This window comes from Trichosurus vulpecula, chromosome 7, assembly GCF_011100635.1.
Source record: "Trichosurus vulpecula isolate mTriVul1 chromosome 7, mTriVul1.pri, whole genome shotgun sequence".
Classification (NCBI taxonomy): domain Eukaryota; kingdom Metazoa; phylum Chordata; class Mammalia; order Diprotodontia; family Phalangeridae; genus Trichosurus; species Trichosurus vulpecula.
Window position 1 is genome coordinate 35,976,462 of NC_050579.1, and position 19,980 is coordinate 35,996,441.

The 19,980-nt window shown below is 52.6% G+C and overlaps 3 protein-coding genes and 4 non-coding genes across 7 annotated transcripts; 2 read left to right on the forward strand and 5 right to left on the reverse strand.

Moving 5' to 3' along the window:
- Window positions 1–390: 390 nt before the first annotated feature.
- Window positions 391–4,080, reverse strand: RPL23A (ribosomal protein L23a). The gene is made up of 4 exons (XM_036768896.1): window positions 3,972–4,080; window positions 2,708–2,891; window positions 1,231–1,407; window positions 391–632 (listed from the first exon to the last, which is right to left on the reverse strand). Exons 1-4 carry the CDS (start codon window positions 3,994–3,996, stop codon window positions 506–508), a joined length of 513 nt encoding a protein of 170 aa, XP_036624791.1. The 5' UTR covers window positions 3,997–4,080; the 3' UTR covers window positions 391–505.
- LOC118858850 lies at window positions 448–516 on the reverse strand. The gene has a single exon (XR_005010973.1). It is a non-coding gene; the product is annotated as a small nucleolar RNA Z17 (small nucleolar RNA).
- Window positions 707–772, reverse strand: LOC118858842. Its single transcript, XR_005010965.1, has one exon. It is a non-coding gene; the product is annotated as a small nucleolar RNA SNORD42 (small nucleolar RNA).
- LOC118858849 lies at window positions 1,595–1,666 on the reverse strand. Its single transcript, XR_005010972.1, has one exon. It is a non-coding gene; the product is annotated as a small nucleolar RNA Z17 (small nucleolar RNA).
- LOC118858843 lies at window positions 2,968–3,034 on the reverse strand. The gene has a single exon (XR_005010966.1). It is a non-coding gene; the product is annotated as a small nucleolar RNA SNORD42 (small nucleolar RNA).
- A 1,986-nt stretch (window positions 4,081–6,066) lies between the features above and the next one.
- RAB34 (RAB34, member RAS oncogene family) lies at window positions 6,067–15,147 on the forward strand. Its single transcript, XM_036768895.1, has 11 exons — window positions 6,067–6,151; window positions 7,343–7,471; window positions 7,854–7,945; window positions 9,661–9,726; window positions 9,969–10,070; window positions 10,552–10,616; window positions 10,768–10,819; window positions 11,062–11,143; window positions 11,235–11,325; window positions 11,707–11,814; window positions 12,122–15,147. Exons 2-11 carry the CDS (start codon window positions 7,418–7,420, stop codon window positions 12,187–12,189), a joined length of 780 nt encoding a protein of 259 aa, XP_036624790.1. The 5' UTR covers window positions 6,067–6,151; window positions 7,343–7,417; the 3' UTR covers window positions 12,190–15,147.
- Window positions 15,148–16,978: 1,831 nt separating this feature from the next.
- On the forward strand, window positions 16,979–18,641 carry PROCA1 (protein interacting with cyclin A1). Its single transcript, XM_036768148.1, has 4 exons — window positions 16,979–17,153; window positions 17,450–17,582; window positions 17,884–18,018; window positions 18,104–18,641. Exons 1-4 carry the CDS (start codon window positions 16,979–16,981, stop codon window positions 18,639–18,641), a joined length of 981 nt encoding a protein of 326 aa, XP_036624043.1.
- Window positions 18,642–19,980: the final 1,339 nt, after the last annotated feature.

The window sequence follows — 19,980 nt, forward strand, 5'->3', positions numbered from 1 at the left end:
CTTTCACTGTGTAGGTGAGGAAATGGTCTGGGGAGGCTGAGCAACCCGCCAGGAAGGCCAGTCACCACCCATGGATAGGATGACCACTATGAGGCAGGCTGAACACACCACTACCCCTGACCCCTCTTCCCATCCCGGGGACACCCCCCAATCATCCATGAGAGATGGCGAATGTGAATATACTGGAAAACTTTTTATTGTAGGTGGAGTGGGATAGCTGGACACAGTTTAGATGATTCCAATCTGAAAAGCAAAAGGCAATAGTGTTACCAAGAGCTCAGCAGGGCTAGGAACAAACCTTCCCAGCCCAACAGCCCTTATGACAGGTTAGCTAGAAAGAGGCTAGACAGGAGGGGGTTGGATCAGGATGGGCAAGTGCCAGGACGTTCCCACCCAAGGACAACCCACCACTGTGGCCTAGGTGGTCACTGGCACTGTTTGGGATGGGGTGCATCAGCCAATCCAGAGTCATCGCTGAAGCTCAGGCTTTGGTCACTCTGACTCATCACCTGCACCCAGGGAGGGAATCAGCTCTGAGAAGGCAGTCACCTTCAATACTCACTTTGTTGGCAACATCTAAAGCATCGTAGTCTGGAGCAAGTCGGACATAGGCCTTCTTCTCTCCATCAGGCCTAGGACAGAAAGTGACATTAACGCATAGACTGCGGCATCCCTCCCAGTCTCCTACCTCCTTTATCCCTGCCTCATGCATCAGTGGTTCCTTTGTTAGCATCATTTTTCTCTGTAAAATGACATTTTCCATCATTTGCATGAACACTGGGAACAGGGTCCAAAAGACAAGGTCCCAAAGTAGGAATGATAGTAACCTCTGTTTATCGCTCCAGCTCTGACTGGACCATTCATTTCCTTTCCTTTCTCCACTTGAGAATTTCATCACTGTTCCACCAAACATTTATTATGCACAATATTGAAATTCCAAGTGCCAAGCACAGGTTAGGACACAGGGAAGAGGCAGTAAGATCTTACCACCAGTCTAGCCAAAGCATACTCGAGTTAAGACTACAGGATGCTTCCCCTGCCCCATCTCTCTCAACCTCAGTACAGCTTAGGACTGTCATACGGGTAAGACAAACTCTTACAGTTTCAGAGCCTACCCATTTTCCCATTGGCACTCAAGGGCACCACGTTCCCTGGATGTGGGCGCTGTCTTACAGAACACAAGAACCCCCCTGTGCTGGGGATCCTGCCCTGGGAAGAGCCCTGGCTCACCGGATCAGTGTGTTGACCTTGGCCACATCGATGTCATACAGCTTCTTTACCGCCTGCTTTATCTGATGCTTGTTGGCTTTGACGTCCACAATGAAGACTAGGGTGTTGTTGTCCTCAATCTTCTTCATAGCAGACTCAGTGGTCAAGGGGAACTTAATGATGGCATAGTGATCCAGCCTGGGGAAGGAGAAGAGAAGGCATAACACAAGGTCCCTGACACTGGGAGAACCAGGGATGCCTTTTATCAACTGAACAAAACAAATGTTGCTCTTCTTGCTGTTTTCCTTTTCCTCCTGGATAAATTGCTCCAAAGCATCACCTGAGGTGGCATGCCTTCTTACTGTTAAGGCTGCACGGGCAGCAGGGTGCATCAGACACTGAGGTTGCCAATCACTTTACTCAGACTTTGGTCGCTATGGATATCATCATTTGCACCCCAAAGATAAGAGTGTATCCTGACATGGGGCCACCATCCTACCGGGAGGTTTCCTTTCCTCCTTTCCCATTCACTCAACAAGTGCTCACTATGGATAAGGTGCTATGGACATAAAGACAAAACAATTCTGATCTTTGAGAAACTGACTTCACTGTATGAGGAGAAGTGATCCTCACAACATTCCTTTTAAGGAAAGCTGTAGCTTTCTTCTGTTGCCAGGGCAGAAATTTGGAGGTGGGCAGGAGTAGAAAAAAGCGGTAAATGGGGAGACTGGCCCCCTAAGGAACATCGAGGACAATGGAATTTGAATCGAACAGAACTGGGGACATTCCTGGGTCAGGAATACACCACTAAGTTTCTGTGATTATCATGTTCTATAGAATTCTCAGCTCCAAAACAATGAAAGGACCTGGTGCAGATATACTTCCCACTCCATTCTGCAAACACTCCCTGGGAGAACTGGCTCCAGTGGGTTCCCACACAAGTGAGGCGGCTGGCACTGCCTTCCATTCCCACTTTCTTCACCCATGTCAAATCTCAAACTATGAGTCCATACCGGAGTCTGGAATACCTTTCAAAGCCCCCACCCTCTGCACTGCTGTCTCTAACTCCAGCTACTTTACAAAGAGAATGGCAGGTGGGGACTTGGACAGGCAAGTGTATGGGCCTGACTGGTACTAGTGACCAAAACCTCAGTCAACTAAGTGGAAGCACTCCACTCCTATCTACAGCTTCAACTACCCCTACACTAATCCTCCCACTGGAGGCCCCTTATTACCTGGGGATCAAGTGCATGAATTATAGACTCCTCATGGCCAATTTCATAATGCTCTAAGTGGTTTTTTTGCTCTTCCGTTACAAATTTCTAAGTGCTGCCCTGCTTATCAAGCAGTATTAAACACAAACACCTTTCTACAAGGACCAGCCCACTGGGGAAGTCAAAAGATGGGGCAGGGGCAATGAGGATAGACTCTAGACACATTGCCAGTAGCTACAACTCCTCCCAGGGACCCAGAAGACCAAAGAGGGATCAAGTCCTACTTGTTTCTCCGAGGGGCACTTTTCCGAGGGTATTTGGGCTGCCTTCGAAGTCTTAGTGTCTTGGGTCGCCGAAAGGTGGGGGATGTTCGGATCTTCTTCTTTTTGTGGCTGTGGACACCCTTCAACACCGCCTTCTTGGCCTTCAAGGCCTTGGACTTGGCCTCTGTCTTGGGGGGGACAACGGCTTGGGGGCACAGACAGAAAAGGTAGTCAGTCCACGAGACTCCAGGCCAACAAGGAGCTGCTCCCCAAACACCCCAATGCCATCAGTGGTTCCTTTGACAACATCATCATTCTCAGGAAAATCTAAGTATCCATCATTGGCATGAGGCTAAGTGTCTCTTTAAGATGAAATCCCCTGGGTTTGTGTAAAAGAATTATGGGTTTTAAAAACTGGAACCAATCTTTAACCTACTAGGTGTGAGGTGGTGGGAGCGCAGAGACAACTATTAGATGTTTCCTGCCCCAGAGGAGCTTATACAACATTTGGGCACTTATTATGGAAGGGAGCTCAGGGATCAGTGTGCCCCGGGGTTCTCCACTTGGGGTCCAAAAGTGTGTTTTCTAAGGTCTAAACAATTGTATTGTTTGCAAGTTTCCTTTGTGGTCCCATGGGTTTTGTTTTATTCGTTTAAAAACCTCATTCTTCGAAGGAGTCCACATGCTTTAGCAAACTTCGGGTCGGTCAATTAAACGGCTACTCTGTGAAGGGGTAGGCAGCGAGGTGGCTCAGGTGAAGCCCTGAACGAAAATCGGGCCTCAGTTTCCTCAGCTGTAAAGTGAGCCGGAAAAGGGAATGGCAGACCCCTCCGCTATCTCTGCCTAGAAACCCCGCCACGGGCTCGGACACGGGCTACGTGCCGGGGCCTCGCTAAGCGCCAGGGATGCGGGGAAGGAAAAATGGGTCAGGTGTGAGCCCCGTCATCCGGCACGATTCGCTGGGCCTGGAATCGAATTCGGAGCTCTGCTCTGCCCACTACCCGGCAGGCCGCGATCCACGGGGGAAGGGCACCCGCGAGAAGCCCTGATCGGGCGGAGCGGTGAGGGAGGGCCGGGGGAAGTCGCTTCCTCTAGCGGGCAAGCTGGGGCAGGAGACAGCCGGGTTGAGCTGGGCCTGGCCCACGTGGTCCGCCTAGGGGCGGCCTCAGCCCCGGGGCCCGCAGCAGGACCAGGCCGCGCGCGGCCACAGCTCCCCCAGCTCCCGCCGGGCCCCTCATGGTCGGCGCCGCCCCGGCCTCTCCCCTGTCCTGGGCCCCTCACCTACCTTCCTTCTTCGCCTTCGGCGCCATCTTGGGGGAAAGGGTCTTCCGCGGTGTTTCTCACGAGCTTATAGAGCTAACGCTCGCTCAAACCTCGCGAGGCTTCAAGGCCTCCGAAGAGGACTGTGGGAAAAAGTCCAAGACTAAGGGGATCGTGATTATGGAGGAAGTAGGGGAAAAACTCGACGCAGGGCCTCTCGGGATTAGTAGTTCAAACTCTACCCGGTCCAGGAAGGAGGAGCGCCGAAGTGAGCATGCGCCAACTCATCCCGCGACTGCATGGGAAATGTAGTTTGTTGCAGACACGTGGTTGTTTGGCGGATAGGCGCAGTTTACCGAGCTCAGTCCTGAGTTACTTTGCTTATCAGCTTTATCAAGGCTCATTGCCTAGGAGGCGGGGAGATTGTGGGCATACCAGGTGGGAGGTGGGACGGGATCTGAGCCCAGATCTTTGAGGGCTGAGACTCTTCTTGTTAAACTGCCCTGCAGGATCAGTTAGTCAATCGACAAGCATTTATTCAGTTTGTACCCTGTGTCATGTATTGCATATACAATGAAAAAAAAAAAACCAGCTCCTGCAGAGACTTCATAGGTCATCTAGGTCGATGCCCCTCACCTTTACAGCTGAGGATTATGCTCAGAGTGACTCGCCTAAAGTCACCCAGGTCCAGTGACTTTACCACCCAGAGTTCCTGGCCACCACTGCCCTCCTTCTCATTCATGTGTCTTATACTTAGTAGCCGTTTAAAGAAAAAAAGTTGAATTGAACGGGATGACGGGAAAGAAATGAAAATGGAGAGTAGAAGGGATCTGGAAAGTGACAAAGATTGTAGATACAGCCGGGTGGGAGAGACATAGGAGAACTCTGGGGCAGAAATGCTGGGATCAGGATGTCCTAGGGAAAAGGAAAAGCTTTTTTTCAGGCAACCCCGTTTTCAGTTTACAAATGAAGAGACTTGGACCCAGAGAAGAGAACTACTGCTTAAAGTCATACGGTTAAGTTTGCAGCAGAAATATCCAGAAGTGGAACAAGGGACCAAAGGAGAGGCTGAGAGAGGCTGAGCCTTCCCTAAGGAATTCAGAGGGGGAAAGTGGATCCGCTGAGAATTTGCTCTCAGGACACATTCCCAATCTTGTAAACTGTCGAAATGCCTGTGCGATGCTTCAATTCCTCCCAGGAATTCCAGGTCGTTCCAGTGAATCATTCTCCTCACATAACCTTCCCCACCGTACAGAGACAGATCGGCCCATTCTAAAACGGCCTTTCCCCTCAGTCTTCTGCACACTGATTTCCCCCACTGTGCCCTCCCGGACTGCCTCCCAATTCCATCACTTTCCAGTACCAGCAGGAACTTGGAAAATCCCTTGGAAAATACTGGGAGGCCGGCTCAGTATGTAGCGGGAGCCTTGCTGAGAAAGGGGGAGGGTGAGACAGGGGAAGGCATATGCACAAAGGAGGCCTCTCCCCACACCCCCAGCTTTCTCAAAAAGAAGAGGAGCTGAGGGGCTGATCCGTATACTGGCCCCCCTCCGCTAAACCCTTCTTTTCCCATGGAACAGGGGAAGAAAGAAAAACTTCTGTCTATCCTCCAGCCTTAGAGAGCTGTGTTGGGGGACTGGGATGGGGCGGAGGTGGGGTGGGGGCGTGTCTTTTACTTTTACAGGACAGAGAGGCGCTGTAAGTTGTCCAGACTTCAAAAAGTTCCTCATCCACGGACTCCAAGAAATCATCTTGCCAAGAAAGACTGATGAGGCTGGAGGTAAGGGTAGAGGTTAGTATATGGAGAAGAGGGTATCCTCATTATGCCAGGGTTCAGATTTGGCACGCACAAGCACACCAAGGGTCATCATAGCTGTTGGCTCGCATCACCGGCCCTGAGTCCCTCGTGGTTCAGGGTCAGGGGACTGGCTGTACCCATCTCTCCCCCAGCCCCCGCCAGGAGGCTGGGGGAAGGGGAAGAGGCATCTGGCAGACTGTGTGACTCACTGCCGGGGGAGTCGGAGAAGGAGGCGCCGCCCCTCGGCTCTGTGCCCCCTTCTCTCTCCTCCCTCCTTTCCTCCCTCTCTCCTTCCCTCCCTTTTCCCTTGTCCCCTCCTCCCCTCCCCGACCCGCCTGCTCTGGCAAGCTTCTTCAGTCTCCCTCAACAAAACGATCCTGGCCTAGCCCGTGGCCCGCTCTCTCTAGGTAAGAAGGTAAGGGTCCCCACCGATCCACGTGGGGAATGTATACGTGGTCTGAGGGCACGACACGCATCTAGTTCTGGCGGGCATGACCAGGCTATGAGTGTGTAGGTGTGGCCCAGCGTAGATGGGCAGGGGGTACAAAGGGAGATCAGCTTTAGGTGGCTATGGACCCCGGGAAATACCCACGGGAGGAGACCCCGGTATGTGGGGTGGCCCAGTAGCCCCCTCAGTGGAGCAGCCTGAGGATCCCAGCGTCCAGCACTGGAGAGGTGGGGGTGGGGGGCGCCCCTCTGTTCCTGGAATTTCCGGGGATCGGATTACAGAGCTGAGCCCTGCGGAGACGGCTAGCCGCGCATACAGTATGGAAGGAAAGAAATCCCAGAATATGGAAGCAGAGGACCTGGGTTCAAGTCCCGACTCTTGACACTTACGTGACTTTAGGCACATCACTTAACCTACCCCCTACCCCTGCCCGGTTTTTCTCACCTATAAAATGAGAAGGAATTGGTTTCTAATGTCCCTTCCAGCTAGATCTAGGATCCTCCGACCCCGCCTTCGTTCCTTCCCCGCCCAGCTTCCTCCCTCCTGGTTGCCCACAATGACCTGGGGTGGTAGGGCTGCTCTCCTGGGTTCTTCAGATCCCAGTGTGGCGGTAGTCGGAGAAGGAGGCGCCGCCCCTCGGGATGTGTCCCCCTCTCAGAGTTTTTGAAAATTCTCTTCTGCTTGGATTTTATGGCTTCCTCCTCTAGGAGTCAACTAGTATTTATCAACACAGCTCCTGCCCAGTGTCAGGCACTTGCCAGGTGTTGGAGAAGACAAAAACAAAAGTTGAACCGGTCCCTGCCCTCAAGAAGCTTACTTTATAAGACGGTCTCTTTGTCATAGTTGGGGTTTCTCCCCCCTTCCCCCACCATGTTATGATGAGGTCTCTTGCACCCTCGCTTTTTGGAAGGGTCCTCCCCAAATCCCTGCTATGGTGGATTCCGTTTGGCTCCCTATGCTGAGAAGCTCTCTCCCACAGCTGTTAGGGTAGGTTCTCCTGGAATTCCCAGGTTATTGTCTTGGGGCGTCCCCCACCCCCAAGAATGAGTCTCCCTGTAGGCTAGACACGATTGGTGCACTTGGACCCGGGTTTGCGTTGTGGGGAGGGGGGAGATCCGAAGGGCTGCCTCGTCTGATCCCCATCCCACAGGTCAGGCCCGCTTCCCAGACTTCCCTTACACCTCCCCCGCGCCAACTCTCTAGTCTGTAGCCCCAAGGAGAGAGGATGAACATCCTGGCTCCAGTGCGGAGGGACCGCGTCCTGGCCGAGCTGCCCCAGGTGGGTACCCGCGGACCGCTGTGTCACTGCCCCCTTGGCTTGGTAGGGATTCAGGTTGAATGTCGTAGGGTCGGGGAGAAGGGGGCGAGAGAGCTCCTACCTCCCTATTCCACTCTGGGTTCCGGAGCTCCTCCGGTGGAATTGGGAGCGTGTGGGAGGGGAGGGAAAGAAGACCGACCTCTCCTTGGTTCCCCAGCTGTGTTATTGTAAGGTCGGTCTTTGGGTGCGGCTGCCTCTGGAGCGAACGTACCAGCCCGCCTGCCTCTGTGGCTCCCTTCAGGCTGCTTCAGGGTGGTCCTGACTGGCAGCTCTGCGGGGGCGGGGCGGGGTGTGGTCTTCCCAGCTTCTTCTCTCCCTTCCCTCCCCCCCACATCTTCTTCAGTTCCTGAGGAAGGAGGCTGCCCTGCACTCCAACAGAACCTTCCACCCCCGGGTGAGCAGTGCCTGTCAGGAGCAGAGGACAGGCACCGTGGGGTGAGTGATGGGCACTGAAGGAAGGCATAAGTGTGGAGGTCAGGGATGGGCACTGGGCCAAGGGGTGAGCACAATAGTGGGGGGGGGGAACATAGTACTGAGGGGCGGGCATGAGGTCAGTGGTGATTCAAAAACGGTCGGAATCAAACAAAAACGTTGAACATCCAACAAAAAGCCAGGTGGTGAAATGGATAGATTTTGGTGCCTGGACTCAGGAAGACCCGAGTTCAAATCCAGCCTCAGACATTTACTAGCTGTATGCTCTTGGGCAAGCCACTTAATCTCTGTTTGCCTCCATTTCCTTAACTGCAAAATGAGCATAACCATGGCACCTACCTCCGGGTTGTTGTGAGGATCAAACGAGATGGTACTTGTAGAACTCGGAGGCCAGGAGGCAGGGATGAGAAAGGAGCAAGCTCCAGGTGTGCGGGACAGCCAATGATTATGGCCAGACTGGGAGCAGCCACTGGGAGTGGATCACTGTGTCACTGGATCACCGGGGATGTGGTGTTTGTGGGAGTGAGGTCAGGGCGGGAGTGAATGGGGCGAGGAAGTAAGGTGTAGGAAGACTAGAAAGTTAGGGGGGAGAAGGTTTGCTATCTGATCCTGTAGGTGAAATTTATGGAATATGGGGTGATGTGGTCAGGCCTACCTTCTGGGAACACCACTTTGACAGCTTAGTGGAAGATGGGCTGGAAGCAGGGGGGCCAATGAGCAGGCTGTTGCAATAGTCCAGATGGGAGGTGATGAGCGCTTGCATGACTGGGGTAGTGTCAGAGCATATCTCCATGCAAGAGACATCATGAAGGTAGAAAAGAGAGAACTGAGGTCTGATTGGATATGAGCAGGTGAGAGAAGAGACACTGAAGATGACATCTGGGCTGCAAGCTGTTTGACAGAGAGATAGTATTGTCCTAGACAATAATAGGGAAGTGAGGAGGGGTTTTAGGGGAAACATAATAATTAGAGTTCAGTCTTTGGACATGGGAAGTGTAAGACGCCTATGGGACCTCTAGATGTCCAATAGAGAATTGGAGATGTGAGGGTTAGGGCTGGACAAATAGCTCTGAGATTCATGTGCATAGAAATGATTGCTAAATATCCCTGAGAGACCCTACAATCATAACACCACATATACACATTACTACTCCTAGACCAACATTCACAATCCTTCAGACACACACACACAGATTGCCCTCTGACACATATACTAAGACACATATAAAGACACACGTAGCACATACAATTTTAATTTCTCACTAAAATTACCTCTCTGACTGCGGAGTGACTTCATCTTGGCAATTACTGAGGAGGAGGGTGAATAATCCCAGAGAGGGGCTGTGGGCCTGAAACTGTGTCCCCTAATTGTGTCACTTCAGGGAGTGTTATTGTGTGTGTGTGTGTGTGTGTGTGTGTGTAAATAAGAAGAGGTCAGTCCATTCACTGAGGCCTATCCTCTGCCCCACCCCCTTCACAATTCACTGTGCCAGGCCCATAGGATCACCTCCTCCCCACCCCCACCCCCAGCTGGACAGGGAGACCCAGGAGGCCTAGTCTCCATGATATGCTTGGTTTGGGCTCCAGTGATAAATTCCTTCTTCCCTCTGACCAGTTTCCCCCTCTCCTCCCCACCCCTTAGGAAACAGAGTCGACAAGACTTTCTGGAGGAGCAGGGAGTAGCCATTGGGTGCTAACCCCCTTCTTCCTCTCAGTAGGTTCAAGATCTCCAAAGTCATTGTTGTGGGGGACCTGTCTGTGGGGAAGACCTGCCTCATTAACAGGTGAGAAGTGGGGGAAGCTGGGGAGAATTAACAATGGGTAGATGGGTTGTGTATGTGTGTGTGTTTGTGCCTGTGATGTGTGTGCACGTGTGCATGTGTTTGTGTGTGCATGTGTGTGTGTGTGTGTGTGTGTGTGTTTATGTGTGTGTGTGTGCCTGTTGGAGAGTGGGAGATATCAGGGTGGGAAGTTGAGGCTGGGTTCTAGGCAAGACCTCACTGCCCCAGCTTCTCTCTCCTCTCAGGTTTTGCAAAGACACTTTTGACAAGAATTACAAGGCTACCATTGGGGTGGACTTTGAGATGGAAAGGTTTGAGGTGCTGGGAGTCCCCTTCAGCCTTCAGCTGTGAGTGCATTCTCTCCTCTCTGATGCCACCACAGAAGCTCCTCTCCCAGAAGCCCAGTCTGTCCTCATCATAGTAATCAATGTAGACCAACAACTTCCCTAGAGGTCATCCAGCACCTGGTGCCTGGTCCCTTCTTCCTCATGCCCCCTCATGCCTGCATCCCCTTCCATGGCCCCTGATGCTCTCCACGCACGTATCGATGCCCCTGATAACTCATTCAAGTCTCCTCATTCCACCTAAGGCCCATCATACCCACTTGGCTGCACTGCTCACTTTACTCACCTTCCTGTGTCCGATGCTCTGTACCCCTATCTCTGCATCCTCAGTGCTCTGTACCTATCTCTCTCTGCCCCAGGGCCCCATAGAAGTCTCCCTTTGCCCCTGATGTCCTGAACCCACTTCCTGTGCCCTCAGTGTCCTGTGCCCCATGCCCATCTAGCTCCTCAGTGCCCCATACCCATGCAGCATCCTCTCTCCCAGCTGGGACACTGCCGGGCAGGAGAGGTTCAAATGCATCGCATCTACTTACTACCGTGGAGCCCAAGGTGAGGGGAGGCAGAGCTGGGAGGGTGGGGAGGGGGTGGGAATGACACACACACAGGTGTAGCCAGGGAGCCTGAATGGCTAGGACTGGGGAGGGACAGAGAGTCCTCCCTAGTTTTGGTTTAACTGAATCTGTTTATTTCCCTCCCCCAGCCATCATCATTGTATTCAACCTGAATGATGTGGCCTCCTTGGAACATACCAAGTACAGTGCTGGGGGGAAGGGTGGAGAGGAAGGGACTGGGATGGTAGGAGGGGTAGGCAGGATGAGGGAGTGCCTAGGGGGCAGGGAGAGGGGTGGAAGGTGAGAGGGCTCTTGGTCAGTGAGGGGCTGGAGGGTGGTCATAGCAACACATGAGCATCAGGAACAAGGTTGGGGGGCTGAGAGGGGGAGAAGTGTTGGCAGGAATGGGGAGGGATGTCTCACCTTTTCCTCCCTGGCACCAGACAGTGGCTGGCTGATGCACTGAAGGAGAATGATCCGTCCAATGTGCTTCTGTTCCTCGTGGGCTCCAAGAAGGACTTGAGTGTGAGTATGACGGAGGCTCTGGGATTCAGGATGCGAGGGACCAGGAGGTGGGAATCCTGGTCCCAACCCCTGGATAATCTTCTCTTGGTAGACTCCAGCTCAGTACGTGTTGATGGAGAAGGATGCTGTCAAGATGGCCCAGGAAATGAAGGCCGAGTTCTGGGCTGTCTCATCTCTCACAGGTGAGCTGTGGGCATAGCGCCTTGTGCTGCACTCTCTGCTGGTGGCTACATCTGCCTTGGGTTTCTGGTCCCCTTTGAGGTCCCAGCTTCTTCCCTGCAGTGCTCATCTGCTTCACTGCCCACCTGTCCATTCTGTCTGTCCTGTTGGGTACCTCCCAATGCCTACCCTGGGTACCCCTCCTGTCACCCTCCTCCCCCACCTCCGTGAACATCTGGCACAGGCTCCACAAACCTACCTTGTCCTGTGCTGTGTCTAGTGCCCAACCTTGGGGACCCTTGATGCCCATTCCCTGAATTCTCTACCATGACCTACCCACCCCATGGTTTCTGTTCTCCCTGGCACTGTAGTTCCCCTTTCTTAGTGCCTGCTCCCCATGCCAGGTGAGAATGTGCGGGAGTTCTTCTTCCGTGTGGCAGCACTAACTTTTGAGGCCAATGTGCTGGCTGAGCTAGAGAAGACGGATGCCCGGCGTATAGGTGACATTATCCGTGAGTGTCTTTGACAACTCCACTGCCTCCTCTATTGATTAAAGGGCTTCAGCATGCAGAATAACATAACATAACACAACATAATGCAACATCATACCATATAATATAACATATCACGTAATAGAATAAATAGAATAGAATTAATATGATTCGATATGACATGATGTGATACAGTGAAGTGATCTAGGCGTATAATCTTATAGACAAGATCTCTAAAGATGAAGAATGCCCGCCGGGTGAGAGGGGAGGTAGAGGGCAGAGTCCTAGACTCCGGCTTGTTGGACCTCATGCCCATCTCTTCACTTAGGGATCAACAGCAATGACAGCAACCTCTACTTGACGACCAGCAAGAAGAGACCCAAGTGCTGCCAGTGAGCATGCAGTCCCCAGATCCTGGCACTGCCTGTGGATGCCACGCCTCTCCCCAGTGTTGGGCCCATAGACATTTGCACTGAATTGTTTTTCCAGACCAAAGAGCTCTTCTCATAAAGGCAGCAGGAACCATGCCAGCCTAGGTGCCCTTCTTCCCCTAGGCACCACACCAAAGACTGGATCTCTCTTTTTTGAGGTTCTCCATGGGGACTTTGGGGAGATGACCAGCATGGCAGGGCAGAAAAGGGACTGGAGGATCCCAAGAGCTTTGCTTTGTCTGCTGGGCACCAGTGGGCACAGGCACCCACCTGCTGCTCCCTTGCCCCATCACACTGTGCCTTACACAATAGTCTCACTTGTATGTGGTGCCCTGGGAGAGGTGGCAAATGTTGGAATCACAAGGCCATGGAATTTTAGAGTTTTCGGGGATCTAAGAGACAAGTTCACCCCTTTATTGGGGCAGGATGGGAGGGAGCTGAGGTCACTGGGCAAGGCTTAGTGCCTTGAAGGAGATAGCTATCCTTGTAGCATGTGCTCTGACCTTGGCAGTGAGAGTGTTCTGAGTGATGGAGGGGGAGCAGCTATTCTCCATCTTGTGCCAGCATCCCCTAAGGTGTAATGGGCAGCCATCCACAAGGGGTGTTCTGAGGGGCCCCAGATATTAATTCCTGTCTGAGAATATCTCCCCAAGCCCATTACTGATGCCTGAAACTCCAGCATTAGGGAGCTATTCCTTTGGGTTAAGCTTTGCTCTCTCCCTGCTTTTCAAAAATTATCCTCCAAGGGATAATAGCCTTGAGCTCCTGAGAGAGTTTATCACATGTTTGTTTTGCTGGAGATGTCTTGGAGCTAGGGTCATGGATTTAGGTGCCATCCAGCCCAAATCTGTGACCCTGTCTCTCCCTGCCTTAATAAGGGACTCTCCCTCGTCCTTGTTTCTAGGGTCACAGATGTTATGTAAGAAGTCTTCGGGTCCATTGCTTTCCTACCTTGATAGCTTTGCCAAGTGCCTTACACCCCCAGCACCCCATCCTCAAAGGCACAGGTTGGCCAGACCCTGGGAGAACTTTGTTCCCTACATCACACCTCATGCCCCTTGTCACACCTGACTTCAGAATCTCAGTTAGAAGGGACCCTAGAGATCAGTCTACCCACCCACCTGGTCTTATTTTATAGAGGGAAAAACAAGCCTAGAGGAGAAATGACCTACCCAAGGTCATACTCAATCAGTGGCAAAGACAGACTAGAACACAATTCTCCTGACTCCTTAGTCCAGGAGTCTCCACTACAACACAGTGTCCATTCCCCTAGCCTCAATGTCTTCATTTGGCCCCTGCCTCCTCTTCATACATTATATCCTTAGTTCTATTCCTCCCTATCATTTGTGTATCTGTGTGGGATTTGTAGGACCTGACACAGATCGAGTCTTGGGGGCTCAGCAGGCACAAAAAGAGCATCTCCCTTACTTGAGTGGGGAGTTGGCCAGCACATCCTGCTTTGAAGAGGGCTGGTGAAATATAGTTAAGCCAAACAAATGGATACCTTGATTTTGTCTAATGGAATAAGGACTGTTCCACACCTGTGGTCCACCACCTCTCTGCCCAGAGGAGGGAGCTATGTTTCATCACCAGTCCCCCAGAATCAGTCAAGATTGGCCATTGTGCTGATCTGAGGTCTGATGTTTCTGGGTGTTTTTATTTTATTGCATGTATCATTCTACAGTTTTCTGCTTTGCCCTGCACTGGTTCATACAGATCAAACCAAGTTTCTCTTAATTTTGCATATTTATAGTTTCTTATGGCACCATAACTTCTTTTGCATTGATACACCCGTTTGTTTACTTGGGCATTCCCCAGTCAATGAGCACCCACTTTGCTTCCAGTTTTTGGCTCCCATAAAGATGGCTGTTCTGAATATGGCGGCTCTATGTGGGGCTTGGCATGGACCTCCTTGGCCTATGGCATACATAGTAGTGGGATATCCCCTGGAGGGTGGGGCCAACCTTCTGCTAATGTTCAGTGGGCAGAAAGTCATCAAGCCAAGATTTGGATCTAGTCCTCTTGGCTCCCAGGCCAATTCTTCCCCCTACATCAGACTCCCACCTGTCCTGTAGAGGAAAGATTCCTCTCTCATTCTAGTGTCTTACTCCTCCCTGATGGGAAGCATGGTTGGTACACAGGAAATATGCTGGATCTGGGTTCGAATTCTGCCTTGGCTACTTCCTGTGTAACTTTGAACAGGTTATTAACCTCTCTGGGCCTCAGCTTCCATATCTGTAAATGATCTCAAAGAACCCTGTTATCTCTATGATCTATAAATAGTCCTCATGTATGTCTAACCTCAGTCCTTCTTGCTTGGTTTTTGTCTGTTTCCTCCTCCATCATTTCCTTTAGTCTAACACCAGACACTCCAGGAGTTACACAACCTACTGTCCCTTCCATCCCTCCCAAAATACACACATGATCACTTTGGGCTGCTATCAGCTCACGGCCTAACTGGTCTTCTTACCCTTTAGTCTGGCCCAACTCCTGCCTGCCTCTGGCATTCAAGGCCCTCCACGGTCTGTCTTTAACTTATTTCCCATCATGCAGCCAACATTTTAGCGACACCAGACTTCTCAGTTCCCTCCTCTTGGCCTCCTTTCCCCTCTCCTTATCATTATGACACTCGTTCCCCACGGTTCTCCCCTAATCTGTCGGTCGAAGCCTGTTTCTACTTCTACCTCCTCCGTGAAGCCCTTTCCCCATCCCCCAGGTGAAAGTGATTTCTCATGGCATCTTGGCTTGCCCTTCCCTTCATATTCCACTGCCCTCTGTATTACATATATTTGTAGGCTTGTCTTTCTGTCCTTCTTAGATTAAGTTCCTTGAGAGTGGGTCCTGTGTCAGAGGATCCCAAGTACCTAACATGGTACATTGCATACTGTAGGTGATTAATAAATGTTTGTTGGTTCAAACCTTATGGGCCATCAGCTCTTGGTGCTGGGTGTGTGGGGGTGGGGAGCCCTTGGCAGTGGGTCTGGGCTTAGAGCCAAGATCAGTTTTCTTACCTTCCCGCCATTCCCTCTTATTCCAGTGTAGCAGGGGGTTGATAGGATCAAGGCACCCCAATCCACCGATGAAATTACAAAGCCCATAAAGGGGTGGGAAACAGATCAGGTTGAAGGTTTTGCCCTTTTTAGACTTCTCTGGGAGGTAAACAACTGGATGTACACCTCCTCCTTTTACAACCTATAAATCATCACATGAATGCAGGGCAGGGCTTAATTGACCAGAGACCCCTAGACATAGCAAGGACAGCAGGGGACTCTTCCTGCAGTGAGTCTGCATTCTCCTCACCCTCTGCATGGCCTTGAGGCGGTTCTCTCATCCAGTAACACCATGAGCTAATCTCTCCTTTCCGCAGATGCTTTGGTTTTATGCCCATCAACAAAGAAAGGCTCATGGGAAAGAGAAGGGCAAGGTCAGATTTGTGGTGATGCTGGAGCTCCATCCAAGTCTTGGAACGCAAGGAGGAGGCCTCCCTCAAACAAGAATCTGGGGAGGATGTGGGGCTGCTGCCTGTGTGTGTGTGAGTGTGTGTGACTCTCGCTGGGGCAAAGCTGACTGGTAGTGGGAAGGCTTGAGATGCCAGGGGTGAGCGGTGAAAAGGGGAGCAGGGCCATCTCTCTCTCCCCTGCCCAGAATTAGGTTCTTTAGTGCTACTTAAACCAATGAGGCCCCTTGAAGACCTACTTCTATGCTAATTCCCTTGGCTGGTGGTGTGAATGAGGTCTCTCTACCGCCTGGAGGGGAAAAAAAAAGGATCCTCCTCGCTTCTCAGCTCCCTTGGGGAGGAGGGGAGAGTGGAAAGCAGCACCATGTCAGTGGCCCAATGGGTTGTTTGAAGAGGGCTGGCAGGGCAACATCACCCCATTCCAGGTTGCTATGGCAACCAGGCGGGACCCACCTCGTTCTCACTCTTTGAAGGAGGAGGGGGTCTGAGGTAACTGGCGGTCAGACTGCCCAGATTAGGGGGCGGTAGTATTTAACTCCTTCTGGTCTTCCCTATGTTCTGATTAGGACTTGGGGTGGGCTTGAACTAGGAAGAGGAAATTAAGCGGCATCATGTGCCCAGTGGCTTTGGAAGCCTGAATGAGAGGGACAATGGTCTGTTCTTACTCTGGCCCAGAGAATGAGCAGGGATGGGCAGATGGGCAGCTTCCTTGTTCCCGGCCCAGACTCAGCTGAGAACCTCCAGTTAACACAGTTGTTAACCGGAGAGAGGGTTTAGCCCAAACCTGGGCCAGGTGTTAAAACTTCTTTTGCTCAGCCCATTTTCCAAGCTACTGCCTCCTCAAAGACTAACAGCCAAATTGGGCTCCTGTGCCCAGAACTCCCAGTGCTTGTGAGGAGAGAAGAGCAATGGTGCCAAGCTATGTTGGAGGAAGGACTTGGGTCAATACATCCAGGGAGAGTTGAAGCCTCTGGGAGAAAAGCAAGAAAGAGGAGAGGAAAGCTAGGGAGAAGGGGGAAAGGAAGGAGATGATGAAGGGGAAAACAAAAGGAAGGGAGAAGGGAGAGGGGAGGGGAAAAGGCAAACAAAGGAGAAAAGGGAAGGGGGTGAAGTGGGAGGGATAGGAGGTGGGGGTGTAAGAGAAAGGGGGTGTGTGAAAAAGGGGGAGGAGGGAAGGGTAGGCTGGGGGCCTTAGGCCCCTCCCCAGGCAGATCAGGCCACCCAGCGGCCTTGGGTGACTGTATAAGGCTGCGGGGGGAGGAGAGACTTGCTTTGGAGATTCAGAACTAACCGGGCCATGAGCTCCCAGGGCTGCTGGCTGGGGTTGCCACTGTTGCTGACCACCGTGGCTGGGGGCTTTGCTGGACCAGGAAGCCTAGAGATCACACCCCACCGGGTCAAGAGGGGCTTCACTTATCCAGGCACGCTGTGGTGTGGTGCAGGAAACAATGCGGAGAACTACGAGCAGCTAGGTGAGGGAGGCAAGGAGGTGTAATAGGAGAGAGCTTCCCCAGCTCCTAACTGAGGGCTGGAGTCTAAAGGGCCCAGGCTTGGTGAGACAAAGGGGACACAGTCAGCAGCTGGACAGCAGCAACTGCCGAAAGTGGCATCACAGACTATCATCCTAAGGAGTCTGGAGCCAGGCCACATCATCACCCCTTAGGGGTACAGTGAAAGCCTTCTAGTAGAAGGCATGGGTTTGGGGAGAACATGGAGGCAGGGCCCAGGGATCTGGCTCCACTAAGCTCTCTTGCTCTCCTCCATCCAGGGGAGTACGAGGAGACAGACAGATGCTGCCGAGACCACGACCAGTGTCAGCACGTCATCCACCCCTTCACTGTCGGCTATGGCCATCACAACTTCCGCTGGCACACCATCAGCCATTGTGACTGTGACACAAGGTGAGTGGTGGGGGTCCCACCTTCTGGCCAGCAAAGCCCGGGAAAGCAAGAGCACAGAATTTAGTCCCCTAATGTGATCCTGTCGCTGAGCAGGGTTCCCTACCCAGCCTCCTTGGGACAGGTGCATCTACTCTGCTCCGGGGTCCCAGGCCAGGTCTCCATGTGCTCAGGCTATGCCCACCCAGATGAAAGAGAGGGATTGGCCTGGGGATCAACACTTTCACAGCTTCCTCAATCTAGGTCTTGGGAGCAGGGGTGGGGGCATGGCTGGGGACAGGCCTGAGAGGTGGGTGTCCGGCAGGCTGAAGCAGTGCCTGCAGCAAGTGAATGATGCTGCCTCCCGAGCCGTTGGTCAAGCCTTCTTCAACGTCATCCAGGTACCCTGCTTTGAGTTCACCTATGAGGAGCAATGTATGGAGCGCTACTGGTACGGCTGGTGAGTAGTGGACAGGCAAAGACAGGGAGAGCGGGCACACTGGCCTTCCTCATACCCCTACACTGAGGCGCCCTGTCTTTTGCAGGTGTAAAAGCTATGGCCCCATGCCCCGGGCAGTGCTCCATGATCCTGTGCTCTATGAGTTTGGGGAAGAGTTAATCAACATCCTGCCCCACACCTCCCCACCGCTGGGCAGGACTGTTACTCCAGGCTTCGGGGCTGCCACCCAAAGCTGGAAGGTGCAGTACTCTCCATCACAGCCAGCAGCTCGGGATGGCAAGGATGTCAAGAAGCGGAAGAAGAATAAAGAGAAAAGGAAGAAGAAGGGCCTTTCTCTGACATCAGTCCCATGCCCAGTGCCCCAGCTAGTTAAGGAGCTAGAGAACAAAACCTCAGCACCCGTGGTCAAGGGAGCAGCGGCCCTCGATTGGGGCAGCAAGGACGATGGTTTTAACGATGTCCTTCATGATGACCCCAAGGTGGAGGAGCCGACAGAACCTACTCCTAGAAAGACAGAGGTCAACGCTACGGCCCAGCCAAAGAAAGGCAGGAGGAAGGGGCATGGCAGAAAGAAAGGGCCTAGGAAGGGTGCTGTCCCCTCGTCAAGGCGGAGCCTCGGCTGAGGATGGGGGTTGGGGTGCATCCTGTGCCTGGCACTCTCCTAATGGGTCCTTTCTCCCTTGCTTCTCCATTGGCACTGGTGCCTGGGCACCTACAGGGCTGTAGCCAAGGAGGCACAGGCTGGGTTTTCTGGTTGCTGTCCAGGGGCTGCCAGCTACTGAAGGAACTGAGGAGGAGGATGAGTGTGAGTGGAATCATGATGAACACTTCCATAAAAACTCCAGAATGCCACCCCAGCGGGTGATGGCCTTCATTCCCTCACCTCTGGCTCATGGAGCAAGCAGAGGGTCAATGCTCAGCTCTGACAGAGCACAGCTGTTTGCAGAGATGGCCCAGCGGCAGGAGATACAGCTTTGCTATGGCAAAGGGAGAAGAAGGGTTGATGGGGTGGGGGCGGAGGGGCTGCATCTGTCCAGAGGATTGACCGCTTGGTTTGATAATAGTGTTAAAACAGAACCATTTCACTTTCTGCTTTCTGTGCCTATACTGATCAGTTGACCCTGAGGGAAGAAGAGAGTCCTGATAAGGAGGTGGGTGGCAATGACCATTAACTGTTCTGATGATGGCATGAGTGAAGTCTGAAGGATGGGTGGAAATGGGCCGATGAACTTCCCAGGGCTGGCCATGAGACCCAGCACATCCCTTGTCCTGCATATAAAGTATTCAAGGGATCAGAAACTAACTTGCTAGCTGGATGGCCTGGCTCCCCTCCCCCTACTCAGCAAAGGCCAGGGTGTGGGAGTGGGGGTAGGAGGTGGGCAGTCTCAGAGAGGAAGGGCTGCCTAAGCCTGCCTTTTCCCCTCCTCTCCCTCAGCTCTTCTCTCCCCCAGGATGGGAGAGGGAATGGGGGAAGGGCCAGCCCATTTTCCCAGGCTTCTCTAACAATGCTGAGATGAAGCCCTTGTAAAGGAGGCACCCAGCGGCCAGGCAGCTTTGAACAAAAGGGGATGTGGTGTTAGGGGAGGGGGCTGGGACCGGGGCCTGGCAGCTCCAAATGCCCAGGGTGGATGTGGAGACCAGCTTTACCAGCAATGCTGAGGCCCCCTCCAGGACTAATGCTGAAAAGAACTACTCAAGATGGGGGTAGGGGTGAGAACCTTGGTGAGACCAGGAAAAGAAGTCAGCGCACAGAACACTGCCCTGGGGCAGCCTGAGAGATGTCCCAAGAAAAATCCTTCTCAGGCTTCAGAATAACACAGGAACCTCAGAGTCCTGCCTTTTCCTTGACTTACTGGGGCTGGCTGAGACAGAGAGTGAGTGTCCATGTGCGTGCTGGACAGCAAAACCCTTAACTCCTGTCCCAAGGGATGGCTTTTCTCAGAGGAACCTGGCAGCTGGAGA